The following is a 10,607-nucleotide window of genomic DNA, read 5'->3' on the forward strand; positions in this document are numbered from 1 at the left end:
AGTTGCCATCCAGCATGGTGGCTAGCTGTTGGCACGTCTGAGGTAACGGGATTAGCAAGGCGCACTGTTGGTAGAGTGATGACCACCATCCTAACGTGCAGGTCGAGGGGTTTGACTACTCTCCTGACGACTCCTGGGATCCATGCTCTCGGGTTTGTACTGCTGATTTCAAGAGGCTTCGGTGGATGCTTATTAATTCAGTTGGAAATCTTCAGCTCTTGCAGGATTGAAGACGCTAACCAGTGATCGAAAATACACGATTGAGGAGTCTCTGTACAGGAAGAGGCTCGTATGGAACTAGCAATGCAATACCTAAAACCCTTAAAAAGAAATCAAGAACTAATCGTGCTATACCGCTTGCTAGTCGTGCTCTTCAACTTGGATTTGAGCTTCTTCCACGTATCCGTGATCTTGTCTGTCTTGTCTACTTGAGGATGATGTACCAGGCTTTCCTGGTCAGCGGGTGATTGATCTAAAGCTGGCGATTTGCGTTTAGAAGCCCCCAGTATGTATTGTAGTGTTTTCCAAGCGGGTGAGTTGGCCAATTGACCATCAACAGGATTATGTTGGGACTCGGGATTCTTCCAAGGACAGTGTTCGCGATGAGTTTCAAGAAGATTGAGGCGAAGATGGGATTCTTCAACGTCGACTTTGAGGCTGATTTCTTGAATGCGTTCTCTCGTGTATAGCCACAGTCCGACACGTTGAAAGCAGTGGTTACAGACAACAAGGTTGAGACCCTCCTGCTGAACACCGCTCCAGCCGAAGATTGCAAAAGCGAGTGTAGTGGTTCTCGGAGGGGAGGGTGATGCTATTCCGTCTGATGTAGCTGGTGTCTCAGATGTGCTATCAGTAACTGCGAAAAAGGAGACCGGCAAGAGTGCAATGAGCGTTTCTGGTGGTTCACCAGGGTAAGTAATACTCTCGGGTGGCGGCAGATGTGTTTCAATGGAGATTAAAGACCGATAGCGACGTAAGAGGTCCTGTTCACAGCGATCCCGTCTAGCTATGGGAATGTGATAGATGTCCTCTTAAGCACAAGGTTAGTAGTGAACGTCTTAGGGCTGTTAAAGTGAATTCATCTGATTATGAGACTGGGGATTTGGTGACGTGGGAGTGATATGGACGGAACAAGGCACACTTACTCTTGCAACCTGCCTTTCGCCATAAACAATACTCAGTATGTCCAGTAACGATGATATCAGAATATCGATTCACGAGCTCGTCTTCTGCAGTTCGAAAGAATGAGTTAGGAAATGGTTGGTTTCAAAAGCGACAGTTGTATGTGAAAACGACGGTGGAATTTGAAGAACGAAAGACGGAAGGTGTGGAAGGACAGGAATATATAAGGTGGCACGTACCAACTTCCATACTCATGTCTTCGCTATTGTCAATCTCCTTCCCATCCTTATCCCCCCTCTTTGGCCTTAATATAACAACAACACGTTGCTCACACCCTCCTTTGCAGGCAACAGTGTTCCAGCCCTCGCATATCCATCCTCGTTTTGCCCATTCCACTTCCCCAATCCTATCTGGCTTGGTCGACCAAAGTCTCACATCCGCGAAAGTTTTGAGTCGTGCGAGGAACTGCTCATGGCTATACGGAGCATAATTGGGCGTTTTGCGTGGTGTAGAAGGCCTTTTGGCGGCTTGTGGTCCTACCAAGCGTACGCTGCCCGGTCTCTCTAGACTCTTTCTAGGAAGGAGTGAGTCGCGGCTGAGAGGGCGAGGCTTGCCTCCAGCAGCTGAGGGAGGCCTTTCCATACCTAGATCTGACAGTCGTGACCGCTTAGGTGGAGGCTCTGCTGAGGTAGCAGTGAGTGAAGCAGTCGATCCATCTTGGCTGTCACGCACGGAAACCGGGCTTGTTTGGGATTTGCTGGCGGTAAGATTGTCCAGGAGCTTATGGAACTTCCGTTTCGTTGTGTTCAAAGCCACAGGAGCTGCCATGATGAGTAGAGCTGCACCTTGCTCACGGAGAAGTTATTTTGGACTACGGAAGATTGTGGGGGGTGTAGGACGTAGTTTGCTTTAAGGGCACGAGTTTAGGGCTTTGCTGGTGTCGAGTTTGTTGCTGAGAGCTGCGGCAGGGTTAACTCGTGCGACCCAAAGTGCTCCGCTGCTTCCCTATAAGGCTTGAGCTCGTCGGGATATGAAGCTGAATGCATACACAAGAGTACATGCCCCAGAGCGGGTGTGGTGTGGAATCCGGGCGAGTTAAAGTTAGCTCATCCAGCTCGCTCCACGGAGACTCAACGAAGGCGGTAAGAAATGGCAGACGGACGCCGGTGTAAGCTCCGCGCCAGGCGTCACCTCCGAAATCTCCCTCTACATAAATGCAGTATACCCAGCGGCCATGCAACCCATTGACTCCCTATATCCTCTTTCTTTCAGTCGCAGTCCTGGCATTAACCGCCCTAGCTACATTCTCCTCCACCTTTCCTTCTAGAATCACCTCTCGTCTCACCCTCCTAATACAACACGTTAACCCCGCCCTTTGTACCTTTTCTTCCAAACACTCCGCTTACAACATGTCGTACGCTAAGGAGCTCCAAGTTGCGGAGCTAGCCGTCCAGAGAGCTACGCTCCTCACTAAACGTGTTTTCCACGAAAAGGCTAAGGGTACAACCTCGAAAGATGACAAGTCTCCTGTCACTATTGGAGACTTTGGTGCACAAGCTCTCATCATCAGCGCTATACGCAAAAACTTCCCTGATGACGAGATCGTGGGCGAGGAGGACGCAGATGATCTCAGACAGAATGAGCCTTTGCGCTCGCAGATTTGGGGACTTGTGCAGAAGACAAAGCTGGACGATGACACCGCCGAAGCAGTTCTTGGAGGTCCTCTGAAGAGTGTGGAAGATATGTTGGACGCAATTGATGCCGGAAAAAGCGCTGGGGGAGCAAAAGGAAGGATATGGGCTCTGGATCCTATTGACGGAACAAAGGGTTTTCTGCGCGGAGGTCAATACGCTGTCTGCTTGGCTTTGATGGTTGATGGAGAAGTGACTGTCGGAGTTCTTGGCTGCCCAAATCTCCCAGTAGATAACACAGCGCCGCTAGATTCCAGTATAGGGGCGGACCAAAACGGCGAGGAGGGAAAGGGAGTTTTGTTCAGTGCCGTCCTCGGACATGGCACTACGAGTCGTCCTCTGAGTCGTGCAGGTCTCCAACCTAGTCAACCAATCTCCATGAAACCGCTATCAGATATCACCCAGGCTACTTTCTGCGAGAGCGTTGAAGCGGGACACTCTTCACACAGCGATCAAGCTGCTATTGCCAACAAACTTGGCATCACGAAGCAAAGCGTTCGAATGGATTCACAAGCTAAGTACGCCTCAATTGCTCGAGGCGCTGGTGACTTGTATCTTCGACTGCCGGTCAGCAAAACCTACCAGGAGAAGATCTGGGACCACGCTGCTGGTGTTGTCATCGTGGGAGAAGCTGGAGGAACGGTCACTGATGCATTTGGGAAGAAGCTCGACTTCAGTATCGGGCGAACATTGTCAGCCAACAAAGGTGTCGTCGCCGCGCCTAAAGCGATACACACCGAGGTCTCCAAAGTAGTTATAGAGGTTCTTAGTAACAAATAGATACACAGCTGAATCCCAGTCAGCCTATTGTACAGAATATGATACACATACATAGACTATAAAATCAAAAAAACCTTGCGTGCATCACTTAATTTTCTTGTTCTTCAGCTTGATCGTTTCACCGTTCACAAATATACCCTTGCCCTTATAAGGTTCCGGTTTCCTCCACATTCGGATCTTTGCTGCGAATTGCATAACCACCTCCTTCTCGATCCCTTCCAATAAGAGACGGGTCGGCTGTGGCGTACTTGCTTTCACACCTTTCGGTATCCCTAGCTCAACCGGGTGTGAGAACCCAACTTTGAGGTTCACGAATTGTTGCCCTGGATATTCAGGAGAAACGGTGGTTGCGGTTGGTTCAACTGTTGCACGATATCCAACACCAACTAGGCGCAAGATAGCAGTATGACCTTCTGATACCCCTAATATATGATTCTGGAGGTAAGCGCGGACAGTTCCTATGGTTGTCAGCAATGTACTTCGGCATGGCCAATATGGTATAATAAACGTACCCCACATCTCTCGCTGTTCCCTCTCACTCGAATCTTGCACCTTCAAGGTAGGTCCGCTTAGAGACGAGTCTCGGTCAATGGTGATGTACGGTGGAATAGACATGGATAGCTCCCCTAGATGTTCATTAGCTCCGTAAATTCAATCGTCATCGAAACCTACTTACCAAGCGGCCCGTTAATGTGCACTGTTGACATTGGCTGTGTCCTACTTATTCTCCCATTATTTCCCTGTTTATGCGTAATAACATTGAACGTGACCTCGGGTGGAATTGACAGCGGCGCTTTCCCAATCTTCGACAGACGTGGTGATGAGGTCGCAAAGCTTCTAAACGGGGAAGCTGGCTGGAAGGCTGGAAGAAGGAATGAAGGCAGAGATACAGAATTGTTCGAAGTAGAAGTGGTAGTGATGCATTGCGCACAACGCCGCCGCACAGGGCCGGACATAGCTGTGGTTTTTAGATTGAAGCTTTGCAATTCTCATCAGATGAATCTTCGAATGAGGACCGATTTGATTTGCGCCAAGCTCCCATCACGTGTTCTGCGGTTCCATTGTTGGTCTTTAACCCTCACTCATCTCACAGATCATCCTTCCGCCCTACCGCTCTTTTCCATTTAATGAGTCGTTTAGAAAGCTAGACAGCGTAACGCTGGATTTGATTGCTAATTCGAATGAACTCTGCTCCAAGGAGGAACTCCGACTAATGAGGACAGCTCGCTCATTTGACAACTAGACTCACACCTTTCTGCTCATTTAGCTGTGCTTGATTCAGCTGGTCCTATAAGAAACAACATCTTCTTCCCTCAACTTAACAGTCTCATCTTACTTGACTTGACTTCTCAATTACCTCTGACCTGCCCTTTTCAAGATGCAGTTTCGTTCAGCTTTTAATGATATAACCATAGTGTTGACCATTGCCTTATTTTCCTTAGGATCAACTATATTCGCTCACGATGCTCATGCTGGGACTCAAGGTCAGTCTGGATCTTGAGTATCGCTCATGTAAGCGGAATTTTGACTAACTAAGCGTAGTTCTAGAGACTCTTTCTTCCGATCTAGCCTCAATGCTACAAAATCCGCCTGTCCAGCAACGGGAGATATTTTCTCATGCTTTACGAATAATTCGCTCCATGGAATTATCTCCGTCATGCAATCACTTAGCAGCTCTCACACTAATTAACTCTTGTCAATCTCTTGAGATGTCGGCTAAAGGCTCAAGCAACGCCAAAACTAAAGGTGAACTCATCCTAGACGAGGTGAAATCGGAGTATGCAGTACGGTTGGCTGTCTGTGAGCTCAATGGTGCGAAGGTAAACATTCCACGGGAATGCGCTGTTTTTATACCATCTTCTTATGCATGCGGAAAATTCCGCTTTCGATCGCTGTTTACTCGACAGGAAAGTCGTTCACATGATGAGTTGTGCTATCCTGAAGCAGCTAGCTCACAGGTTATACAATGCCTACGGGCACTGGAGTCCAGACCTCAGTCGTGGACATCTTACAGCAATGCCAAGCAAAATGCTGTGGTAATGTGCCAGGCGAGCAGAGACGCTATTGAACGAGGTATGTCTGTCAATTTTTTAGATCGATTAAATTCTCACATTTATGTCACAGATGAGAAGCTATCCTTGTATAGGTCTTTGGCCGAAGTTACATCAGACATTACTTCTGCGCTTGCGAAGTCAGTGCAGGAAGCCCAGGCACAGCATGGGTCTTTGGCCGAAGTTACATCAGACATTACTTCTGCGCTTGCGAAGTCAGTGCAGGAAGCCCAGGCACAGCATGGGTCTTTGGCCGAAGTTACATCAGACATTACTTCTGCGCTTGCGAAGTCAGTGCAGGAAGCCCAGGCACAGCATGCAGAGCAGATGGCATTCGCGGAGGCAGTAAGGGCCTCTCAAGCACAGGCCCTGAGTGGCCTTAAGAATGGCCGCAACGAAACCCTGTCTGCTCTTTCCGAGCTCATGGTGGATATGCGATCCGGTATTCAGAATATGATTAATACGATGTCTCAGGCATGGATGGCTGCCGAGGCTCGGGTTGACGAGCTAAATGAGGTAGGATTCTAGCTTCGAAATCTCGTCCATCGTTGTTTCTAACTTAATGCAGACTCTTTACCGCTCTAGAGTTAATCTCCATGAAACTCGCGAGGGTATTTTAAACCTCTTCAAAGATACGGCAATTGCGAACTCGGAGCATACGGTTTCTCAAATCCAACAGTGGCAACTAAGCCATGAGAGTGCCTTGAGAATCCAGCAAACGCTTGACCTAGTCAGGACAAACCAACTGCAACTTCTATCTGAGGCGTTTGCACGCTTAAGTAATGCAGTGGTATGTGGCTACTCACTTCTTGCATGATCTTTAGTCGTTGACCTAATCTAGCATGGCTCCTCTGAGCTCATGACACAAATGTACCAACGTCAGAACCTCCTCGATCAGGTAACTAATTGATAACTCTGCTCCCCGCATTACGGGAAGCTAACATTCGGTTAGCGTCTAGCAAATCTTGATATCACTCTCGAAGCTTTCCAAATCACTGCCGCCAATTTAAAGTCTACGGTCGATGAAACTACCGAAAAGATCCAGCAGATAGCAATATTCAGTGGCATTGGAGCCATGCTTGGCCGATGGGGCGGTATGCTTTTTGTCATTGCTGGTATCTGGTTTGCTAGCAAACGAGTTACCGTGTGCTTCATTGCCGGTATGTTTCCACCTTTGAAGAATCCTATACATTGCTAAAACTTTCATTCGAAGGAATTACCTGGCTATTTTACACTGCTGGAGTTCTGACCTGGCTCGGTGGAGCATCTGACCAAGTCCGACAAGCTGCACTCGTCCGTATCATTTCTATCACGACTTATGCCTCCAACTTTCCGTGCTTCATCACTCTCATGCTTGAAGGCTTGTTAGCATTGCTCTGCCTCTGTCTACTTTCTCTGGGTGCTAGAAGTATTTACCTTCGCTTTGTCAAAGATGATAAAAGAGTAGCTGGGCTGCTTCCCGAAATTGAAGCTTAGGAGTCGCCAGCGAGCATTGCGGCCGGCCCTCAGCGCCACTATATCCCTTTTATCTCCACCTTCAGTTCGGTAGTTCGGTCTTATTCTACTAGATGAAGACCATACTAACCACCGCCTTATGCCGGTATTAGTAATGCCCACTATCGCCTTCTAAATCGAAGATTCCTTCCGCAGATATTTCATTCGCCGAAACTCCATGGACGGGACTTTAGACTGGATTCCCCCGCCGTTAACGAAATCCCATTCGTTCAGTCATGCCGGGTTACATCAACAGAATTCGGGCCATGCAGTACCTTTCAACAAACCACCTCATTGTTTAGATCCCACATATCTCACGATCCTCTTCCAATAAATAAATTAGCACTATGTGGAGGTGCTAGATACCAAAAAAAAGTATGATACATCTTTGGGATTTTTATCAATTGCTCGTTACCATCACGTGCTGGTAATTTCGACGTTCGCTTCGCGTATTCTCTCATTCGCTCGCGTTGAGTGAATGATGAAGCTAAGACACATGGGGACCTTACATTGTGTTGCGTTCTTACCTTTTGGAACTCTAGCGATGAATAACAGTTTAGCGATTTCTTTTTTCACTGGCACCATAGCGCACATAGATTATCTAGAGGTTAAGAAGAAATCTATTTCGTCTGATATACGTCTTTGTGCCTTTGTCTTACTGGCGGCTGAAACTGATACCCTTTGCGCCGACCTACGCTATTCTGTCCAAAGGAGAGAGGGTAGCAATTCGACCAAGTTAAGCGATAAGGCAAATGACAAGGTTTCCTCGAGCCACAGTTGAATTTTCTGAGTTGGAAAGATATGAGCATCGCAGCTTTCACGATATCCTTTATTTCGTAATTCATCGACAACTCCATATCCGCATTAACCCAACCTATCCCTACTCATCCCTATAGCCACATCCGCTGTGCCACCATCGAAGAAATCGTTCATAACCGCCACTAGTCCATCATCTTTTGTCAAATTCTTACCCACCTGCCCTCTCAGCAAGGGCAAAGTCTTTGCATCACAAATTGCCTTTGTCGCCAGCAGGCAGGATGTTGATGCATCAGATGCCAGAACACTGTACGCAATCACATCGGGTATGTTCGTTGCCGTGGCCTGGCACTGCAGCAATGTAAGCGGATGACCACCGTGAGGTCTCTCGGAAAGATTAGAGAGGGCAGTGACAATGCTGCCCCCATCGAGGGTGGCATTGGCTTTGTCGTCGTAATTAGACACCTGATCTATATCTCGTACTATGATGAGGCGTTTGCGGTCGGAGCGGAGCTGCGCGATGGTGCGGTTTCTCATATCGTCCAGGTTTCCGACTGATATAGACTGATCGCCACCGAATGCCGCAAGCGCTTTATTCAGCTCGTCGTTCAGCTCCTGGTCTGAAGGCCGAGGACAATCCGCTGGCACACCATCCCAGCGCAGCTGTGCCACGATGATTTCGTTGGAGTGAGATGCGAGGAAAGAGATGATGTCGTGCAGGAACTGTGCATAGGGCATGCCGGGGATTGCGCCGTGCTGGAAGTACAGCGAATCTGGAAGCGGGGATACCTTTTGCATCTGCCTGTGACAATGCGCTGGACGAAACTCGAAGTAACGCGCCCCGATGGCTAGGATGACGGGTAGGGTGTCCTTTTGCGTGATAGCTAGCCCACGGATGATGTTGGGCGCAATTGCATTTATAGCCGAGTCTGAGACTTTGTCGAGGACGGAAGTGGCGCCTCGAAGAGTACCCAGGACGGATTTGATGATATTAGTCCCAGCATGCTGGAGCATGGCCTCAGAGGTTTGCATGCTGTTCATGCCTATGTCGTGCGAGGATGGCAAAACGAGGCGATTGAACGCTTTCCCGGCCTGCGGCGAGTTAGGGGGTGCGATGGAGCCCATCCAGTCCGAGTAGTTGGGCGTGACTGTCACATAGCACTGGTGGGATTTGGGAAGTCCGGCGACGCCCGACCCCGCATCGTAAAATCCATAGGTGATAATCACATTGTCTTTAAGGATGGACGGGGTGGTCTCCATATCTTTCATGGTTCCGTCTTCCAGACTGCCGGTAAGCGTATTGACTTCGACCCATTGGTTTGCAAGCTCGTTTCCATTGCGTGTTACTTTGAAGGAAAAGCGCCCAGAAAACTTGAAAGGTGACCCGAGGTTCTTCTTCTCTACTTCGAGGTGGTCATTCGACCAGGTATTGAGGTCATGCTTCTGGATCGAAGCCTTAGGGACGGAGAATTCCACCTGGCAGCCTGGTACGGCTATGTATGCGTATAGCTGAACGCCTTTGCTAGGCATTTTTGCTGTATTGAAGCCGTGTTTCTAAACAACAATGGAGTTTTTTCAGAAGGTTGACACCGGTCTTGGCTTCGGGGCCGAATGGTGGAGAGAAGACGCTCTTATGTATATTAGAGGGGCGAGCTGTTAACTCTAGCTTCACATGATCACTTGCATATGGAATGCATTATCTCAGTTACTCTGTGTCTCAGCCGGGCTTTCGTAGCGTCATGTTCAGCTGCAGGTGTGTTTGAGTTCTCCTTCAGCTCGGGCTTGCGAGATCCGCCAATGAGATACCGTACCGTGGTGATTCAAGGCTTTTTTGTGGGTAGGGCTTGAAAAGCAAAACATGAGGGTTGTTTTCCCAGCTCGTTGGACAATCCCTTCATAGACGTATTTTTGTGCCTATCCCTTCGATGGATGAGCATAAGTCGTAGTGATCGGAAAGGGACGTCTGTTTCCTTTGCAACTAATCAAATTTATACTACAATATGTAAATATCGAAATATGGCTTCGAAATGCTCCATGGAAAAGGTGAATTCTCGCAATAAAGGCGACAGCTCTGCAGAGTATTGGCGACGACCAAAACAGCGCCGGAGGTTTCAGAGGCAGTTAGCTTCTTGGTGGACATATAATCATAGGCTTAGCACTAGGTACAAGGACACTACAAGGTGACCTATCATTCTCCCACGCCAGGTATCCTCCATCTCAGCCTTGCGGTCCACTTCCGGGAACCCATGAACTATTCGGCCGTAGCCGAGGCCTGGTGTTGTGACTTTGGCTTTTGGAGAATCCGCTCCTCCCCACCCGCCAACCCGAGGCCAAGTTTATTTAAATTGCCAAATTTGACTTATTCAAGTAAGACTATGGAGCATAAAGACTGCATAGGGAACTTTGATTTTCGCGATTTTCGCTAAGTCCTACTATGGCGGTACCTTGTGTACGCAGATGTGACCAGGACGCCTCGCAAAACGACTTAAAATTTTGAAGTTCTCGCCTAGCAAAATTTCCCTATATGCAGTCTTTATCCTCCATGCTCTTACTTTTGTTTTTGTGTCCCCTTAATAGCTGTTACTCCGCTCCAAAGGAGTCGCTTATTTAGAAAGTGTGCTACAACTAATCCGGGGCTGTCTGGTGCCGTCCGCTGTGTGCGTCCATTAGCGCTTACACGTAGTCTTTACACGTACAAGGGGGCAACCTGAGC

General features: G+C 48.4%; 5 protein-coding genes across 5 annotated transcripts; 2 read left to right on the top strand and 3 right to left on the bottom strand.

The window, feature by feature from the left end:
* K441DRAFT_707138 (zf-C3HC-domain-containing protein) lies at positions 1 to 2,139 on the bottom strand. Its single transcript, XM_067653707.1, has 3 exons — positions 1,362 to 2,139; positions 1,146 to 1,229; positions 1 to 1,030 (listed from the first exon to the last, which is right to left on the bottom strand). The coding sequence occupies exons 1-3, from the start codon at positions 1,948 to 1,950 to the stop codon at positions 333 to 335; spliced, it is 1,371 nt and encodes a 456-aa protein (XP_067501056.1). The 5' UTR covers positions 1,951 to 2,139; the 3' UTR covers positions 1 to 332.
* Positions 2,140 to 2,334: 195 nt separating this feature from the next.
* On the top strand, positions 2,335 to 3,804 carry K441DRAFT_664496 (3',5'-bisphosphate nucleotidase-like protein; the record flags this gene model as incomplete). Its single annotated transcript, XM_067649362.1, has 1 exon — positions 2,335 to 3,804. A coding segment is annotated over one exon (1,259 nt), but the record flags the coding sequence as incomplete, so codon positions are not given.
* Positions 3,678 to 4,549, bottom strand: K441DRAFT_574035 (mitochondrial 54S ribosomal protein uL6m; the record flags this gene model as incomplete). The annotated part of the gene is made up of 3 exons (XM_067644085.1): positions 3,678 to 4,051; positions 4,106 to 4,219; positions 4,270 to 4,549. The coding sequence occupies 3 exons, from the start codon at positions 4,547 to 4,549 to the stop codon at positions 3,678 to 3,680; spliced, it is 768 nt and encodes a 255-aa protein (XP_067501058.1).
* A 507-nt stretch (positions 4,550 to 5,056) lies between these two features.
* Positions 5,057 to 7,120, top strand: K441DRAFT_679545 (uncharacterized protein; the record flags this gene model as incomplete). The annotated part of the gene is made up of 8 exons (XM_067651273.1): positions 5,057 to 5,105; positions 5,136 to 5,413; positions 5,501 to 5,666; positions 5,718 to 6,160; positions 6,213 to 6,434; positions 6,486 to 6,542; positions 6,597 to 6,804; positions 6,858 to 7,120. The coding sequence occupies 8 exons, from the start codon at positions 5,057 to 5,059 to the stop codon at positions 7,118 to 7,120; spliced, it is 1,686 nt and encodes a 561-aa protein (XP_067501059.1).
* A 674-nt stretch (positions 7,121 to 7,794) lies between these two features.
* K441DRAFT_664499 (PLC-like phosphodiesterase) lies at positions 7,795 to 9,625 on the bottom strand. Its single transcript, XM_067649363.1, has one exon. The coding sequence runs from the start codon at positions 9,422 to 9,424 to the stop codon at positions 8,003 to 8,005; it is 1,422 nt and encodes a 473-aa protein (XP_067501060.1). The 5' UTR covers positions 9,425 to 9,625; the 3' UTR covers positions 7,795 to 8,002.
* Positions 9,626 to 10,607: the final 982 nt, after the last annotated feature.

The sequence above is a fragment of the Cenococcum geophilum genome (assembly GCF_001692895.1).
Source record: "Cenococcum geophilum 1.58 unplaced genomic scaffold K441scaffold_38, whole genome shotgun sequence".
NCBI lineage: Eukaryota > Fungi > Ascomycota > Dothideomycetes > Gloniales > Gloniaceae > Cenococcum > Cenococcum geophilum.

Coding starts and splice junctions, on each gene's coding strand:
- K441DRAFT_707138 (XM_067653707.1), bottom strand. CDS start 1,950: ATGGCAGCTCCTGTGGCTTTGAACACAACGAAACGGAAGTTCCATAAG. Junction 1,230..1,361: donor AGACATGAGTATGGAAGTTG/GTACGTGCCACC, acceptor TTCGAACTGCAG/AAGACGAGCTCGTGAATCGA. Junction 1,031..1,145: donor GCGAAAGGCAGGTTGCAAGA/GTAAGTGTGCCT, acceptor CTTGTGCTTAAG/AGGACATCTATCACATTCCC.
- K441DRAFT_664499 (XM_067649363.1), bottom strand. CDS start 9,424: ATGCCTAGCAAAGGCGTTCAGCTATACGCATACATAGCCGTACCAGGC.